Source organism: Aotus nancymaae, unplaced genomic scaffold (genome assembly GCF_030222135.1).
Source record: "Aotus nancymaae isolate 86718 unplaced genomic scaffold, 86718_ANA_hifiasm-v0.15.2.pri h1tg000064l_1, whole genome shotgun sequence".
NCBI classification, from domain to species: domain Eukaryota; kingdom Metazoa; phylum Chordata; class Mammalia; order Primates; family Aotidae; genus Aotus; species Aotus nancymaae.
This window is the reverse complement of record NW_026988479.1, coordinates 15,953,697-15,973,754: the sequence shown is the minus strand read 5'-3', so window position 1 is coordinate 15,973,754 and position 20,058 is coordinate 15,953,697. Positions and strand designations below refer to the sequence as shown.

Sequence of the window (20,058 nt, the reverse complement as noted above, 5' to 3'; positions counted from 1 at the left end):
TTTAGCTGAGAGAAGGGAGCTTCTGTATTCCATAGTTCATCATCCAACACAGAGCCAAACTCACAGGCTCAAAGGTATCCACCCTAGGGCTGGTTACATACCTAGCCATGCTCTTACCCCCACAAATCTGGACTCTCTGACAACAGTTTGGTATGCATCTAATATAAATCATTCATAGTGGCTGAGGCCTTCTAGTCTTACTACAGACCTTTAGGGTATTCATCTGACTCCAGGTGATCATAGGAAAAGAGATCCAACAGGTGTGTTCTTAGGTAAGACAGTATCTATGATGCACAGTCAAAAAAGACAAGAGAGAAGGCTTGGGGAATGTCGTCTCACTATTCAGCTTGATACATGATGCCACCTAGAGCAACAGCTCTGGACACAAGATTGGGCCCATGTTGGAAGTAAGCCCAAGCTGGTGAACCTTCTTGGAACATCACCAACAAACCTGCTTGTTTAGACATTCTGTACAGGGCAGGCTTTACTTAAAGTTTGTTTGGTTGGTTTTTCACAGGCAATGGCCCAGGGTGTGTCTCTTGTCTTCAGCAGACAAGGGACACAAAAATGTTACAATAAACTTATCCTCCATGTTCTCTTTTGAATCCACATTTGGTTCTTAAAAGTTACCTTTTCATTCCCTAACTTTCTATTGTTATGCCATTTGAGTCTGACTTCTACAAAGCTCTCAATTTCCTGTTTCAATATTAGCACAAACATCCTTTTTCCCCCTTACTTACCTTGGTATTACCATCTTCGGAACTGACTTCTCTCATCTTTCGCCTAGCCCACTCCCTTGGAGATAGACCATTTCAGGCAGGGCTGTTGCTGAGGAAGCTCTCAGTCTCACTGAGATAAAAGTAGAATGCCATGTATCTCTGCTCTCCCTCTTTTTCTGATTGTGGGTAATGGAGACTCCCAAGTGCTGAGGCAGAGAAGATTCCTCTCCAGACCACAAACTCATTGCCAGGCTTCCTGGCAGTGACTAATCTTATGGCCCTTTCCTGGGGGCCCCTAGTCTCTAGCCAGTGCTTGAACTGAATATGTTTCTCCAGATTAGGTAATGACCTTTTCAACTGCAAAGCTGACTGCCTCTGTGAAGATAACATTTTCAAGTTCCTTTGAAATCTGAGCAGAGTTTCTTTTAAAATATTGCCTTGAAAGGCCTTTGCTGTCACTGGGACAGACTTTCATTTTTAGTTTACTTGTATCAGTGAGGCTGAGGGCAGGGCTTGCTGGAACCACAAAGCTTAAAGGAATTACAAACTATCATCCTCCTCTGCCCTCAACCCAGGTTAAAAACAGGTCTTTCTTGTTAAAGCACCTTCCAGAAGGAGTTCCAAGCCTACCAATCCTAAACAATCTCAGCAATTTTTCCCACAGAGTGAAGTGCAGACTCTCCACCCTCCATATCTGCTTTCCCACAAAGCTCTCAATCACACAGGTGGCCCATCATCTTTGAGCTGAGTCAGGTGGCAAAGTTGGGGAGCCCCCACTTTCTTGGCCCTTTGTGACACTGATATCTCCCCAGAAGAAACTTGAAGCTCCCTTTTGACAAGGGGCTTAAAAATTCAGCTACAAAGAATGGTGTATAAAGAAAGCTAGAAGGGAGGGTAATTCAGAAACTGTTTTACGCAACACTCTTAAACAAAAGAAGGAGAAAGTGTTTTATTTTTCTAAGGTATATTCAAAAGTTGTTTCTCATGACAAGGTTTTCAGTGGCCAGACGGTATTGCCTCAATGTAGCTGGCATATTAAAGGAATCAATGATAACTGAAGGAACTATAATAAGTCTCTATTCCCTGACCCTGCATTAGCCTCCTTCTCTCCATCCATGGGCTTGAAGGAAACTGCAGCCTAAGAGAACAGTGTTGCCCTTTTCTCCTCACTGCACTCTTTAAAATGTTACATCCAGGAGCATATGTCCGAGCACACACGAGATTGGATAGGTTTCAGGAGACACGTGATCTCTGTTTGGGGCTACTGTTATGGAAGAAATTCTTTTATTATGTATCATGGTCTTAACCCTGACTATTTTCTGCCCAGGCCACCAATCCTATAAGCATTATTATGGGGCAAATGAGAGGTGCAAGGCAATACAGAGCGTCTAGGGAAGTAACTATCTTATAATCTATTCATAAACAAAAATGTTTAATTTCAGAAAACCAGCCAGGAAATCTCCATTCTAGTCTTTTATTTACATGACCATTAAAAGTGAAAGGTGCAGAGTGTTTCCCCAAGAAGAAGATGCAGAAAGTCACGAATGGATGGAGCCAGCAGACTTAAGTAAGCTTCATGGCTTCTCCTAGATAGAGGATGCTAATTACCCTTCCCACACCCTTGTTTCCTCCCTTCAGACCAATCCAAAACAAACAATTCTTTATTTATCATAAGCTGCAAACAGAACTCCAGCAGACACAATGAGCTTCACACTCCCGGAAAGTAAAAGTGCATCTTACAAGCACTTACTTTCCTCAGGTAGAGAAAGCTAAGCCAAGCTGGTACTCCTGGGCTGTCAGATGGCAGGTGAGAGCGGAAGATACTCACAGGCGGGAGCTGCCCCACTCACATAGATCCCTGATCTCTTTTCTTTTCCTAATGAGAATATGCACACACCTCCCAGGACTGTCATTGCTATGACAACAGTAGAAGTTGAGGTTGAGCAGGTTAGTGGAACAGCATGCTTTCTAAATTCTCCAACAAGGCCCGAGGCTGCACTCACTCATGAAACAGAAAAATTCATGTTGACAGTGCTCCCAAATAGATTCCTAAGAATCATGCTTTCTTTCTGGGGAAGGTTCAGTGATGGAATCTCCATGGAGTCTTTCCATGGGGAGTTGGTTTTGTTAGAGAGGTAGGAATCCTTGAGACAATTAAGAATATAAATTCCCATATAAAACTAGGGCACATAAACTGTGTCCATTTTCCACAGAGTAAATAGATGTGGCAAATCAGAGCAAAAGCAATCCCTTAACAAAACGAAGAGACAGGCCCTTTCAAAAAAATCTTCTTTATAGCAGATCCTTCCCACATAGAATACTCAGAACAACCTGGGTCTAAATTTTGAAGCTGAAGGATAGACTCATACCTTGAAGAATCATTTAAAAATAGCTACCATTTACTAAACCCTTGTTGTTCTTCAGACTCTGTATATATGTGTGCATTATCTCATCCAAGTCTTAGAACAACCCTATAAGGTAGACACCACTATTCTCCCTATTTTATAGAGGAAGAAACTAAGAATCAGGAACATTAAGTAATGGTCTCAGGAACATACAATTAATGAGTGGCAGAGGTAGAATTCAGAAAGGGTCACTAACGCCCAGGCTTGAGCTCTTAACAATTGTCTCTCAGGCATGGGGAAAGGCGCCCCGCTTCTCACAAGAACGGGAAACAGATGCCTTTCTTGTATGGATTCTGAGTCTGTAATGATATAAGACAACGTCAGGAATATTTACCTTAGACCAATTATTAAACTTTAGAGTAGACTGGTATCACATTGAAGGCTTGTTAAAACATAGATTGCTGAGTCCCATCCTGAGAATTTCTCCCTCCTTCTCTTCCTTCTTTGCCCCTTCCCTTCCCTTCCCTTCCCTTCCCTTCTCTCCCCTCCCCTCCCCTCCCCTCCACTCCCTTCCCCTTCCCTTCCCTTTCCTTCCTTCCCTTCCTTTCTTGTTTTTTGTTTGTTTGTTTGTTTTTGATGGAGTCTCACTCTGTCGCCCAGGCTAGAGTGCAGTGGTGCAATCTCAGCTCACCGCAACCTCTCCTCCCGGGTTCAAGTGATTCTCCTGCCTCAGCCTCCTGAGTAGCTGGGATTACAAGCACCTGCCACCATGCCCAGGTCATTTTTGTATTTTTAGTAGAGGTGGGGTTTTGCCATGTTAGCCGGGGTGGTCTCGAACTCCTGACCTCAAGTGATCCACCTGCCTTGGCCTCCCAAAGTGCTGGGATTTTTACAGGCATGAGCCACCAGACTGGCCTCCATCCTGAGAATTTCTGATTCATTAGTCTAGGGTAGGGCTGGAGAATTTGCATTGCTAACAAGTTTCTGGGTATTGCTGGTGTTGCTGCTCCTTTGAGCACCATTGTCTAAACCAAGGTTCTCTAACTAAGTGTCATTGCCTGAGTGGCTTCCCCTACCTAATTAATCTTTCACTGTTTAGTCCCAGATCCCCTGGGGTCTTGACAAGCTATAACGTTATCTTCTGCAGTGCTGTGTGTTTTGAAACCTTCTGAACTCTTCTGAAAACAGTGAACATCTCCCACTCTAAAACTAATGTACTGTTGCCTTAGGTAAGACCTGAGATTCCGTGAAATGTAGAAAGAGGAGCTGGAAGAACCAATAATAGATAACAAAGCAGCCTGGTACACTGAAGCCAGACCAGTTCCCTCACAGGCAGTGGCAGTCCTTTTATAACCTCTGGGATTGCCTCTAGGAACTGTTCACAAGAGGGCATTCATTAAAACCTCTTCAGGGCATTCGTATTCATGAAGTTAAAAAGAGCTGTAACACAGTGACTGGCCCTTTAATGTCCCTCCCCCCTGAAACACATTCCTCCCTCTGAAGAAGAGGCTGTAACTGTATTCCCTGCATTCACGATTGAGCTAATTTTCTCTCTCGGCTCAGTCTCGAGGGAAGCTGAAAGGAAATAAGAAAGCCTGTGGTCCAGGTCTGCTCACACAGAGGGGAGGCTAGAGAAAGGGGCCAGTAATCAGGATTAACCAATTTAATGCCTGACTTGTTTATCCTGCAGAAAACATCACTTGGTGATGCTCTTGTTGATCCCTTCAGCGTGTGGCATCTTTATCTTAGGCTTTTGCAGACTGTGAAATTAAATGAACAGCTTCGTAACAAAGCAAAAGAATTCATCAGTGGAGGAAAAATAACTTTAAGAAACACACATGCATGAGGATCAGTGTAAGGCAGGCCTCAGTTCCTTTATGCAGCCATTGCAAGTGTTGGGATGAGAAGAGCAATATACAGCTGGTTCACTGAAAGGGCTCGGATGCAAGTATAAGGAGGCTTAGGCACCAGAAAGAAGTCTTTTGGAAGCAACTCCACCTTCACCATGAAGTTTTAAGGGCAACAGAATCAATGAAAGGTAGGCTCTATTTGAGTCTGGAAACAACCAAATTTTTTGGAGCATTTTCCTTTCTTCAGGCAGCAACTAATAAATCCTCCTCACTCCATCTCCAGGAGGACAGTTGGGATGACTGGATTGTACAGATGTCAGGATGACCCAGATAACTTCACAGGGTCTATATCTGGCCCTGCAAATGAGAACTACTGAATTCTGGCCACCAGGCTATCAGCCAAGGCTATATCATAGATTGCAGAAAAGTAGTCCAGAAAAAAACGAGTAAGAAGATTAGACATTTATTAACTATATGCCAAGCACTATGCTCAGTTATTTTTTTCTCCTTTAGTGCTCATGGTAACTCAATAAAATAGATGTTATTATTATTACTATACCCAATTTACAGAAAGGGTACTAAAGAAAATATGAATTCAGGAGGTTTGTCTATGTTCACCCAGCAAGTAAGCTTGGTATTAGAATTCAACTTAAATCTGACTCTAAATCATAATCTTAATCTTTATGCCATATTCCCTCCAAGCAGTGCAGAACATATATTGAATCCTAAAAGCCTAAAAGTACCAGAAGGACAGGAGAGAAAGCAGAGAATCTCTTTAACTTTACATCATTGATGCAGAGGTATGTGTTGAAAAGTGTGGTTAGATCACCACGGAGTAGTTAGAAGATACAAACTCTATCCAGCACAGTCCAAGAAGACTGTGCCTCATGCGTCAGCAGCCAGGCACAGTCCTGGATGAAATGGGAATACAAGAGGGGCTGGAACAGTAAGAAATGGAACAATGGAAATCCCCTTCTCTATCTCTGTTAAAAAAAAAAAAAAAAAAAAAGAGGTTCTTAACATCTTTTGAATCTGAAAGAGGAACTTGGCTAGATGCATGAAATATCAATACATGGTTCCTATTTCATGTTTTCCTAGGAATACCACAAACCAGCATACCCAATGGGAGGGAGAATGTATTCAAAGTTAGTTTTTGGCTCACCAGATCGACCTACAATGCCTTCATAAGAACAAGAAAAACTCTGAAATAAAGGCAGGGTAGAGAGTCATGATTTCATGTGGCTTCTTTGGGAAGTTCTCACTTCCCAGACGCCTCCTCATCCTGCAACACTTGGCAGTCTAAAACCACTTTCTCCTCCATCATTTTCACTTTCTCATTGGCACTGAGGGTATAGATTTGTCAATGAACTATTTTATGTTCTTCCCTTTGCCATCTGGCAATATTAGCTCTCTAATGAATTGCTTCAACTTGTATATTTTTTGGACGAATGTGACTTTTAGTTGAATTGTGCAACATCCATAAATAGCAAATCCTGACTGATTAGAATCAATGAACGCCCTTAGAGTTGTCAGCAAAAATGGGCCCTTAGCTGAACATTACTTAGATAATAATTTGAAAGGCATCTGATTATTTTTGGGAAAAAACCTTTTACACACACATTCTATGTCATCTATTATGTACGTAGATATGTGTTTGAATTTGAATGGATTTTTGCAAGCGAGCCATGTTACAAATATAAGTGCTAGATATACTTGGATTTGGAGCTAAACACATTTGGGTTTGAATCCTACCCTCTGCCACTTACAAGCTACATGATGTTGGGTACATTTCTTAATCTCTCTGTCTCACCAATTTCTCACATATAGAATAGATATAATAAATCCCTTGCAAGCTTAACTTAAGGAACAAATGAGACCACACATGCAATGTACTTGGCACAGTGTCTAGGCATATTATGGCTTAATAATTAGTAACTACTATTATCATCACGCTGTTCTATTAATAGAGGATTAGAGCAAACCCAATTTGTGGTCTCTACCAACACTTAATCTTTCCCTTCTGAAAACTGCTATAGCAATGGGCCTCCAAAGCCCAGTGTCTATTATACAACACTGCTTTAGTGATAGGGCAAGAATAAGGATACCAAGGAAATGTGAGTTTAAGCAATTTTCCTATCCTCACCCAGCCATTGGGTTTTTTTTATACAACTTGGCAGATTCTCTTTTGGATTAGGAAATGGTCCCTATTATCCCTCCAAACTAAGAAATTGTGAGGGGGTCATGTTTGGCAACATGCATGCCAAGGCACTAAAAGTCAGTCTGCAGAATGTTGTTGATGTGCAGAAAGAAGCAGATTGACTTTGACTTGAACTCAAATAAAATAATTCCTTGGTTCTGATAACTTTCCACTTTCATGATAAACCATCTTCCATCTTTTCTTTCCTCCCTCCCTCCTCCCCTTCCCTCCCCTCCCCTCCTTCCCTTCCTTCCTTCCTTCCTTCTTTTCTTTCTTTCTTTCCTTCTTTCTCTCTTTCCTTCCTTACTACTTTGGGTGGGTTTCCATAGTCTTCAACCAAAAGATCTTTGTTAACAGTGTCATCTCTGTACATGAGGCCACCAGATCTTCTCTGTATGGCTTGGATAGCCTAAGCATTTGAAAGGTATCTGATTTAAACAAACAAACAAACCCCCAAAACTTCATACACTCACATGCACACATGAGAGCACACACGCTTTCCTTATGTTATCCTTTTTCGACTCCTGAAGAGCATTAGGTATAAAATCAAAATAGTCATATATGTAAGGAAATCAAGTATGCATGAAAAAAAGGGAAAAACAAAAAGGTGTTTTTTCAAAAAAGAGCCATAAATATTCCTGATATTACAAAAATAGGTCATCTGATCACTTTGCAGAGCCCAAGAAAGAATGGAGAGACCCCAGCTCTTTACCTGGTGTTGCACTGGATACTGTTGGCCACTGTTGATCAGGCCCTCCTGGACCAGCCCGTAGAATGCCAGCCTCCTCTAGGTGCACAGAGCTGAGTAAACACACAGACCCAGATAATGGTTAGACCATAAATGCTTTCCCAGCTCTTCTTCCACCCTCAGAAATTGCTTACATCTATGAAGACAGGGCTGCAGCTAACACATTCTGCTCATGCTTGAACTGAAGCAATTACTGCTGAGCAGTCACCCTGCATAAACTGCAGGAGCATTGCTGACTTACTTACTGCCTGCTATACTATTCCAGGAATACACATGTTCTATCCTTATGGCAATTTTGTTTTTTATTAATGCCACATGGCACTCACTAAATCTAACAGGAAGCCCATCAGAGGACTAAGCCATTTTAATATCTTAACACTGAAGCAGATGAGGAGGGCTTGTTCTCAAAAGTCCCAAGCCTCTCTTGCCAGTTCTCTTGTTTCTGGGTTCTCTACTCTAAAGAGGAAAACACACCAAAATTATTGGCTGATAATTGGAGTACTGTTCCAATTTGGTTATCCAATTAATTCTTAACCTTATTTTCTGTTTTACTCTTCCTATATCTCTTACACATAGATGACCCACCCTGTATTTCCTGAGACTAGAGAAACCTGATCACCACCACTCACAGATCCCAGTTCAGAAGAGATTAATTCAACATAAAACACTGCTGGGAGTGAGATACAAACTGGGAGACCTTTAGAGGCAAGCAGAGACAGAACATAAATTGTTCAAGGGAAAAGAAAACATGGTACAGTATTCATTTGTGTATATCTAATACTAGCAAATATTAATCTCTCAAATATTTGTTGGATGAATGAATGAATGATGGAAGAAAGGAAGAAATAAGTGTGATCCTAAGAGAAAATGTCCAAGAAAACCATCTTCAAAATTAGAAGACCTTTTTATTTTATTTTATTTTATTTTATTTTATTTTATTTATTTTTGAGACAAAGTCTCACTGTTTCACCCAGGCTGGAGCATAGTGGCTCAATCTCAGCTCACTACAACCTCCACCTCCCAGGTTCAAGCAATTCTCCTGCCTCAGCCTCCCAAGTAGCTGGGACTACAGGCAACTGCCACTATGCTCAGCTCATGTTTGTATTTTTAGTAGACACAGCGTTTCACCATATTGGCCAGGCTGGTCTTGAACTCCTGAACTCAAGTGATATGCCTGCCTCAGCTTCCCAAAATGCTGAGATTACAGGCATAAGCCACCATGCCTGGACTAGAGGACCCTTTTAAACTAGACATGTGTTTATCTTGAAAGCCAAATTTCTAAAATAAAATTTAGACTCCTGACTGAAGGGGTTATACGAGGCAACAGAGCAGACAAACTTGAACTAGTGGGAAGGCAACATATAAGTTCAATATTTTCTCACTCTTTGACTTCAAACAACATATCTAGTAGAAATCCACTCATTAAACTCTGACCTTTTGCTATTCTTCCCTTCATCTATACTCTGGAATTACCTGATTGTTTCCCAAATATTAACAGCTTTCAAGTGTTCCTGGATTCTACCAGCAAATTGTGTGAGCTCAATCAGATTCATGAAGGTGTAACTATCCCGGAGCCAGCTCAGCTCAAAGCAGCATTTTTTAAAGAATAGCTACATGATATCTGAGACTGGAAAGGCCAAGAAGCCAAGCACACATATGAAAAAGGTGAGTATTACTTAGGTTCACAACTCATTTAATATGTTCAATATATTACAATGCAAAAAAGAAATGGCATTTTAATTTTGATTTTTATTTCTGACCTTACTAAAATCTCATAATATTTTAATTGAAACCTGAATAGGAGCACATTTGGCTTTTTTTTTTTTTTTTTTTTTTTTTCAATTTGAAAATGGGATAAGGTTGACTGGGTGCAGTGGCTCACGCCTGTAATCCTAGCACTTTGGGAGGCTGAGGTGGGTGGTCACCTGAGGTCAGGAGTTCAAGACCAGCCTGGCCATGATAGTGAAACCCCATCTTATAAAAAAAAAAAAAAGAAAATGGGATAAGGAAGTTATGTTTTAATGTTTTATTTCAAATATAGTTTTTAAGGCACAACTCATAGCTTTGGTACTTTTCAAGCAAAGCACTAGTTCAACTGAGAGAGAAAGAATTGACACTGTAAACCATGCTTTTACCAATGGCATGGCTCCACCAACAGCTCAGATGCAGGCAAAAGCACAAGTTGGTCTCTAATAAATATAAAGAATTTCTTCTGATACCTAATATTCTGATATCTGCATGAGTGTTTCTGGCCTAAATATGACTCAGGTTCCAATGTGACATCTCACCAAGCCAACTACTAATCTTCAGCCCTTCACCGATTGCTTCTGAATCAGAAATAGCACCCAATGTAATGACTTCTGTTCATTTGTAATACTTGAGAGTATGTTAATTTATTTCAATCTGATGCATTTTAAATGGACTAAAACTAATTTTACATTAACTCTACACATACTTTTGTAGGCTTTTTCCTTAGGAACTGATCTAGGTTTGATGAATATTCACTTGATAGTTGTCCAGATATCTTGAAGTGTTTAAGTTTGAAGATTATTTCTTCTTTAAAATTAAATCCTTTTCATAATAGTGATCATTTGTTTCTTGGTCCTTCCCATTTTGTTTCCAAAGACATTCACAAATAATGAATCTTTTATTTGGCCTTATGGCATGGATACTAGATCACCTCCAGAAATAATGGTAGTTCATCAATTACCGTCAGAGAGACAAAGTAGGGAAAGCAAAATTATATTTAATCTGATCCTCCGGGTAATGCTATTGCTCTAGGTTAATTTAAAGTAAGCTAGATTTGGTCTCCAGATATCCAGTAAACGCCCTTTACATGTCTCATCCTCTGAAAAACCTATGTCATTGATGACAATAAGTTAGCACCATTATGGGAAAGATGAGGAGACTCTACTCTAAGAGGGGTTAACATGAACAAGAATAGCAATCAATCATTGTGGGTAATAGGATGTAATAATCAATGTGAGACAGAAAAACAAGGTAGACAACATGTACGTATATATTACGCAAGGTACCCAAGCCTCAAAGCATCAGTATTAATTACGGTTTTTAAAGGAAGGAAATAAAACATAAGAAGAGAGGGACGAAGGAGGTTGAAATTACTTCCCTGTAGAAATTTTGATGGGAGAAAATACACAGCAGCCTGTTTCTGTGATTCTACAGAGGACTCTTATATGCCAGCACTTGGTAAGCATTTGGCACTGACCACTTCCAATCTTTCAAGGAATAGACGTGGGTACAAAATAATTGCATTTTTCTGGCAAAGTTAAAGCTTTTTAGCCTTGACAGTTGCTTCTGGCCTATGGAGATGCAGTTTATCTGAGCCATACTAAGTTAAGGTTACTTCTGAGTGAACGAGGAGGGAAATACATACCTGTGCATGCCTGCTCTCAGGGAGGCAGAGTAACGCCAGTCAGGGTTGGGTTGTCGTGGCTGCAAAATCACAAAGAGAGTTTTCTGTTAAAATGACAAGACAATGTTCTCCCAGCAATGATTCCCTTAAATATTTCCAGGCATCTAAAAAAAGTGTTGAATGAGCCATTTCCTGTGTGACTCTATGATGATATCTATACATACAGCACTTTAGAAGAAAATTAGTTCATCAGGGTCCTCACACAGATTAGATATCCTGGAAGACTACATTTAATAATCTTGTAAAGGCCAGCTTTGGCTTTGCCTTGCCCAATACATGTCTGTGTTCTTAAAATACTAGGGGAAGAACAGTCTATTTTGAGACAGGAAAAGCTTCATTGCTTTTGCCCTCAAGTGCACCATTAAGGGAACATTCCCAATTCAGTATTATAGCTATAACAGGGCACATGGCTACACAAGTTCTGCTGGCCTGGCTGGACTGCAGAGGACTGCAATCTGCTGCTGGCTTTGCAGACTGCAGCATATTCGACCCAGGGCAGATGTGCCCAGTCATAACACCAGAAACTGATAACAGCCTCTTTGCTGATTGAAGAGGGATACTAGGGAGAGGAAAAGAAACTACTGCAGAGTTTGACCTTGTTTTGCTACCTAATCCTTTTCATAAATTTGTACTTGTTCCTGCTCCTTTCTGAATGCTTTCCCTCCTCACTGAATCACTGTTCACTAAACTCTGATTGTTTAACAGGGAGTAGCTGAAATCTAAGAAAAAATCCTGATTCATTTTGGACCAGTTGTGTATTGGAAAGATCTGTTGCCCTCTTTCTACAAACTGTCAGTCTAAAGGGAGAACAAAGAGGAAAATATGGGTACCTAAAGACTTAAAGACTGTTGGGAAAATTATGCGCTGGTTAAAAGTTACTCAGAAATCACTGGGACATTATCAGTCACCATCACTATCCTGTATCAGTAAGCAAAAATGTTACCGTGAAAAACTTGTGACACTCCTCTAGATGCATTTTCATGGGTAGAGATTAAGGTGGCCCTGTCACTGAATATTGAGGTATAGTTGAATGGATAAATGGGGGATAAAAGTTGTATTTTGTATTTTCCTCTACATTATACTTATCATATTTGGTAGAAACAAAACCATAGTAACATCAATAGACTATTCCAAATTGTCAATAATTCTTATTCCTATCATTCATATAGTTCCTTCAAGGGATGCAAAGTATCTAATAAACACATTTCTTCATAACACCCAGGAGAGAAATCATCACCATCTCAATTTTCAGACAGATTTATAGATGGCTACATGATATTCAATATTCAGAGATTTAGCCAAAGTCAAGGCCCAGAAAAAGTTACAACTCTGGGATACTTTACCTCAATGGTCCTCACACACTAACTACTCCCTCTGTTCTTCCAATCTCCTGGCAAGATTCCTCCTTGGTTTTCAAGTTCACACAATGCTATGGACATTCCATATAAAGTAGCGTAAAATTATCTACAGAACAAATCAAAGGAGTTTGCATCTTCTACTAGTGGTGTTAGAGGGAACAAGAGAAAATATTTGTAAATCATTTTATAAACCTGGAAATAGATCTGGAATACTTTTTATTAATCAATCATCACCACCATCTCTCCCCTCTCCATCAGGAGCATTATCGTTAGCTTGTCAGCTGAGAGAACCTTCCTTCAAGAAAGACTGTAACATCTGTTGAGTAAATGTTGCCAATTTTTCTATGATTGGGTAACATTCATGATGAAAATTGCTGCAACTTGATCTTTGGAATGAAATCACCAAACTCATTTTGCTGAAAGGCACAGTTTTAGCAGGACTGACCAGGAAACTCGGTTCATTATACAATCTCTCTTTCCCAATGACACATTAAATTTGTCATGCTGCTATTTTCTATACTAGTCCACAGCAACAACATGCTTCTCAGATTCATTTGCCAGAATCACAGTTACAAGATTTCTTACGGCAGTAAGATTGGGCAGGGAAAAAGAAAGAAAGAAAGCATTTAATATGTTTTAAGTAGCTTCATACTACTAGATTTTGCACTTAATTACATACTATTGCATTTATCCTGATTCTTTGTAAACTCTATGAAAGTGATTGTATCTGTTTTGCTCATTAGACACATGCATATCTTCGGCTATTCATAAATGCATAGCAATATAGTCAGAGTCTAGCAGGGTTCTGGCATTTGAGAGGTTTTTAAAAATGTGTTTAAATAAATGAACTATAATGCAAAGTCAACATTATTGTACTTAAATTGCAAAAATGAGAAATCTGAACTTTAGAGAGATTAAATTACTTGCCTGATTGCTGAGTTCAGCTGACAGTCATGCTTAGGTCTCCTTAACACAAAAGTCTGTGCTTTATTTATTTGTGTCTATTTTTTTATTTGTTTTGAAACAGGATCTTACTCTGTTGCTTGGGCTGGTGTGCAGTGGTGCAATCTCGGCTCCCTGCAACCTCTGCTTCCCAGGTTCAAGCAATTCTCCTGCCTCAGCCTCCTGAGTAGCTGGGATTACAGGCACCCACCACTGTGCCCGGCTAATTTTTGTATTTTTAGTAGAGATGGGGTTTCACCATGTTGGCCAAGCTGGTCTTGAACACCTGAGTTCAGGCAATCCACCTGCCTCTGCCTCCCAAAGTGCGGGGATTACAGACTTAAGCCAACATGCCAGGGCAAAAGTCTGTGTTTTAAATAAATTTACATGAAATGGCGTATATTTTTCTTCTTTGTCTTTTTTACTTCTGAGTTTCCAGATATTGATGTATTTTAAAAACAATACAAAATTAAAAGTAATAAAATGTACATGAGTTTTATCCAGAACTTGATTAAATTCAGAAAAATTCAAGTTAAAAGGTTGACTACTGATATATGTGACACAGTAAGACATATGTTAAGCCTTGAAATAACTATGATTATTTAGTTATTTAATACTTGGATGGTACCTCCCTGGACTATGCTTACTTTCTATTGGTGAAGAACTCCAATATGTCGTATTGTTTCAAAGGTTAGTCTTTTGGTAGAATAATACAAAACTTCATATGTGGAAAAATTCAATGAGGTAGTCCATATGAGTGATGTAGTATTACTGAAGAATAAGAATACACTTGTGTTCCTATTAAAATTATAAAAAGATTTAATTTATCTTGTAATGGTGTTATTTTTGATTTATACCATAGAATATTTGAGCTACAGAAGGATGAATCACCTCTTCTAAGCTTTAAAGTAAGATAAGTTTAAAATACCATATTTTATTCATAAACTTACACAACTACTCAATAAAATAATATGCTATCTTCTTAACATGGAAATCCATGTGGAAGACATCAATAAATTGCCCTCTGGGACATGAGACTGCATATAATAGCTCCTTTTCCTTCCTAATAGGACTCTGTTAAGAATATATCCACTGCAGATTTTCCATAGTGCAAGTTTGTGAACATTGATACAAACTGATAGGCAGAATTCCAAGATGGCCCCAAGATCCCTATATATACACCCTGAATAATCTCCAAGATTGTGACTGTGAGGGATGTTATTCCCATGATTACATTATGTTATATAGCACAGTTGGCTTTAAGAAAGGAAGATCATCCGGATGGGACTGACATAATCACATGAGCTCTTTAAATCTGGGTCTAGAGGTCAGAGACAGAGTCGGAGAGATTTGAAGCATAAGAGGAATTCCATGTGAGGGAAGATTCTCCATTGCCAGCCCTGAAGATGGAGCAGACTATGGGACAGGAGTCCTGAGTCCTCAGTTCTCTACGAACTGAGAGTAACCCCAGGCCATAGTAAATAGGAAAACAAGATCTCAGTCTCCAGGCAACTGGATTCCGCCAATAATGTGAATGAGATTGAAAGCGGATTCTTCCTCAGAGCCTGCAAAAGAGAACACAGCCCAGTTGTGTTCATTTCAGCCTTGAGAATACCTGAGCAGACAACTCAGCCACATGGTACAGGACTGTTAGATAACAAATAGGTGGTGTTTTAAACCACTTATTTGTGATAATTTGTTGCAAAGCATTAGAAAAGGGATATATAGGGTTGCTGCCAGGCACTGGGCAATACGTTGGCTGGGTCTTCAGCAGGCTTCCCAGGGACAAAAATGGCTATGCCTAGTGATTTCTACCTCCGTTACTACGTAGGGCACAAGGGAAAGCTTAGATATGCCAACAACAGCAATTACAAAAATGATGTCATGATCAGAAAAGAGGCTATGTGCACAAGAGTGTAATGGAAGAACTGAAGAGAATTATTGATGACAGTGAAATTACAAAAGAAGATGAGGCTTTGTGGCCTCCCCCTGACAGGATTGGCCGACAGGAGTTTGAAATTGTAATTGGAGATAAGCACATATCTTCTACCACGTCAAAAATAGGTTCTCTTATTGATGTAAATCAGTCAAGGATCCTGAAGGCCTTTGAGTATTTTACTATTTGGTACAAGACTTGAAACGTTTAGTTTTCAGTATCATTGAATTACACTTCAAGATTAAACCAATTTAAATTGTATGTTTTTCAAGCTGTTTGTATATTTAATTAAGGGATAGAAGGATTTGTCATTTACAGTATTGGGGTTATTATGAATGTGAAGCAAACGAAAACGTTTATATATAAATTGAAAATAAGAAAAGGCATTAGCAAGCTTAACGGTTATCCTTACTTGAGTCCACGTGGGTTGGACAGTTCCCACACATTAAATTCTGTAAATAAAAGCCACCTTTTGTTAAAAATTTGCTCTAATAAAACATATCAAATCCTGAAAAAAAGAGAGAGAGAGAGATAGACTGTTGTTCATTAAGGCAAAAGGGAATGCAACATTTAAAATAATTATTATGGGGCCAGGCGCGGTGGCTCACGCCTGTAATCCCAGCAATTTGGGAGGCCGAGGTGGGTGGATCATGAGGTCAAGAGATCGAGACCATCCTGGTCAACATAGCGAAACCCCGTCTCTACTAAAGATACAAAAAATTAGCTGGGCATGGTGGCGCGTGCCTGTAATCTCAGCTACTCGGGAGGCTGAGGCAGGAGAATTGCCTGAACCCAGGAGGTGGAGGTTGCAGTGAGCCGAGATCGCGCCATTGCACTCCAGCCTGGGTAACAAGAGTGAAACTCTGTCTCAAAAAATAATAATCATCATCATCATTACGTTGCATATTGGTCTTCTAGTACATCAAAATGAGGGCTGGGTGTGGTGGCTCACACCTGTAATCCCAGCACTTTGGGAGGCCAAGGTGGGCGGATCACTTGAGGTCAGGAGTTGGAGACCAGTCTGACCAACATGATGGAACCCCATCTCTACTAAAAATACAAAATTAGCCAGGCATGGTGGCACATGCCTGTAATCCCAGCTATTTGGGAGGCTGAGGCAGGAGAATCACTTGAACCCGGGAGGCAGAAGTTGCAGTGAGCCACAATCATGCCATTGCACTCCAGCCTGGGCAATAAGAGTAAAACTCTGTCTCAAAAAACTAAAATAAAATAAAACAGAATAAAAAGCCCATAAATTTGAGAATTCTGGGTGGAATATTTTCCTCTGAATATAGTCATTTAGAATCCTAATTTACAGAGCAGGAAAGTAAACCTAACTTTAGAACTTACCTAACGGGTTCCAGTACAACAGGAAGTGCTAGGTCTGTTTAGTTATGGATGCACAGCCTGCTAGCTCAGCAGCTACTCTCTCACTCACAGTTGTACCTCCTTGGAGCCCAGAGTTATGACCCTGGAAGGCCAAAAAGGAACTGATGGTGCTTATGTGCCAAGGAAGTAAGATTTCTCTTTACCTTTGCAATGTTAGATATTTCTTTGCATTTGTCAAGTTCAAATTCTTGAAAGAAAAACCCTTGTATAATTTTCAGGTTAGCAGATTTAAAACACTGCAAAAGAATCCTCTTGACCTTTGATTTTTGAAGTAATGGTTATAGATTATACTACTCCAAATATTATCACATGAATAAGCTAAATTTATAGTCATATTATAATAGGCACAACATTGATCTAGGTGAAGTTCTGTAAAAACCACATTTAAAGTCACCCATAAAACGCCATCAGATGCAGCTCAACCCCTGAGTTTGGTGACAGGTATGCTTCCTCAAACTGACATCATTCTGACCTCTCATTGGGAGCAAAACTTGGTAGGCAACCAAGGCAAGTATCCAGAACTGACTTTGCTAGTCTGTCAAGTAGACAGCATGCCAAAAGGCAATGTATAATATGCCAGGCTGTGTCCCCTGCAGAGTGTTCTGAGTTAGACCAGATGCCCATGTGATGGCTCACTCCTGGGTCAGAAGGAAAGAGTAGGCCAATGACATTCAAGCTACAATAGATAGATTTCTTCTTCAGTCAGAATGTGTACAAGATAAAGAGACAGAGAAGAGCTCAGCCATAATTCCATCTGGGTCAGCAATCCATAGAAAAATCAAAGAAGGAGATAATTTAAATAAATTATCATATTATCAGACCAAAGAAGATAAACTTTTACTCAGAAGAATAGTCTTATAACCAATATGAAATTTGCAAAATAAAACAGCCCCAGTCATTATAAAGTGACTATCAGAGGATGAAAAACTGGAGTGGAAGTTCATAGATATTAGTCTATTCTTAGTCTATTCTGACCATTCTGCAAATTTTATAAATTCACTACCATGTCACTTTATGCTGAGTGTAAACCCTGTTCCAGGATAGAGTCACCAGGTAGAAAAGTCACTGCTGGGGGAAAAAAGAACAGGTGCCACTGAAAGAAGAATTAACTCTTTCAGCTCGCTATATCTGGAATTGGGGTGAATATGCACACACAGTGGCAGAAACAACTGAAGGTTTGGTGACTACAGATTGCTTTAAAATAAGTGGAAGTAAATGCAAACTTAACGCATCTCTGCCAGTCTTTTGTAATTTCCACATTGTGCCAACTGGGCCTACTAAGACGCTGTTGGACAAATGTACCAGAGTACTCAGAGTGACTCATTATCAATCACAACGCCAGGACCACAAATGCACTGAATCTACCTTAAGATTTGGTTTCTTATTATGGAGACTCTGAAGGGAGTGCCAACCAAATTCAGTATCAAGTTCAAAATTTCCAAAGAGAAATTCTGCCCCATTGCAAAATAGTTACTTCAGAATCCTCACGGCACAAGTGATTCATGAAATAAGCTCACTATGGGGTAAAATCTACTAACAGATTAGACTCTGGGGTTAAATTCTGATGTTTAATAAGCAACAAGAGAAAAATCGTGAAATAACGGAAATAAAAGATCTTAACAGGCTTTGCCAATAGTGAAGCAAATAAACAAATACAAACATATTAACAGCATGTGCAACATAGTGAGACCCCGTATCTTAAAAAAAAAAAACCTAGACGGACACGGTGGCACACACCTATGGTCCAAGCTACTCGGGAGGCTGAGGTGGGAGGATTGCTTGAGCCCAGGAGGTTGAGGCTGCAGTAAGCCATATTCATGCCATTGTACTCCAGCCTGGGAGATAAAACAATACTCCATTTCAAAAAAAAAAAAAAATAGTAGTAACTCACTGGTATTCCAATTTGTTACCTGCTTCTACGCAAGGAATTACTCTTTTTCCAAAAGCAGTTAATATATATGACTAGGTGAATTAGTGATAGCTTAAATGCCTGAATATCCCATATCAAAGGGAATATAAACATTGGAACTTCTGTCTACTGAAGAAAAGTTTTTGGAGTCAAATGGATACCACTTAAAATAACACTAGCAATGTGACTGTGTATATTAATCTAACCTCCCTGAGCTTATTTCCTCATATGATAGATGTTAACAAATATTTGTTTAATGCATGACTTGTGGATAATGAAATCACATATATTCAATATTATAATATTCAATATATTGAATAATCTTGAATAATAGTCAAGACTCAATAATATGAGATATATGTGCACGTAAATGTGTGCTATACATGTATCTATGTAGCAGGGTGGTTAGTGAGTACAAATTCCCTAACTCTTCCTCTCTAATTCCCATCTACTTTTAATATAGGCACATGGTATTAATTGTACCCCAGGACTTTCCTGCCATCTGTAGTAACTAGGTAGAAAAAAAAGAAACCCTAGCATAGGAATTTAACAGGTTGATCAGGTAATGACTTTCAGAATTGAGTGACTTTTGGTCCCATCGTGGCATACTATAACAATGTGACTCACTCCTTGTAATTGCAAAAATTTCTGAAGCTGCAGATCTTGCTGCTCCTCACTGGATTTCCAAAAGTACCTGGCAGAAATCTGCCTTTATTAAAATCATGTACTCTCCTGGCAAAATCTCCCAAAAGTAAGCACTTTCTGACATAATTTTCTCCCTAGATTAAACGTTTGTGTACCAAAGTACATATTAACATACAGGTCAATGTAAGACAGAAATAGTTTATGTATCAAATTGCCCCAAGCTCTGAGTCAGGAGAGGGAGGGTAACAGTGTCATTCCTCTGAGCTTCTGGCTCACAGCTGGTGGCAAAGCTAAGCCTGGCCTGAGTTGTTCATGCCTCTTCACCACCTGCAGCCCACCCCAGTCCCAAAGGGCTTCACAGGAATTTGTTAAGCAAATGCCTACAGCAACCTTATTGAAAGTTAAACCCTTTTATGTGCTTTCAAATGCTACGATCTAAAGAATTCTGAAAACTCTTTGATTCCCCCCCTACCCCCGCACTGTTTTTTCTTAATCTGCAATCTGCCTCCCGTGGTTATTCAGCATTGACTAACATCAGGACTTCTGATAAATGAATAAATCTATCTGAAATGTCCATGAGAAAATCT

The 20,058-nt window shown here is 39.7% G+C and overlaps 2 protein-coding genes and 1 pseudogene across 2 annotated transcripts in view; 1 reads left to right on the top strand and 2 right to left on the bottom strand.

Annotated features, from left to right (window-relative positions):
* The window catches only part of LOC135268088 (protocadherin alpha-12-like), a 150,231-nt gene that overhangs the window by 23,253 nt on the left and 106,920 nt on the right, over positions 1–20,058 (bottom strand). The window contains 2 exon segments of the mRNA XM_064366267.1: positions 7,824–7,912; positions 11,254–11,312. Of these exon segments, the coding sequence (XP_064222337.1) occupies positions 7,824–7,912; positions 11,254–11,312 (148 nt within the window).
* LOC105726972 (protocadherin alpha-9) overlaps positions 11,269–20,058 on the bottom strand; it is a 137,264-nt gene continuing 128,474 nt past the window's right edge. Inside the window, 1 exon segment of the mRNA XM_012466618.3 lies at positions 11,269–11,312. The gene's annotated coding sequence lies outside the window, so the exon portion shown is untranslated.
* Positions 15,384–15,783, top strand: LOC105727734 (protein mago nashi homolog 2-like; annotated as a pseudogene).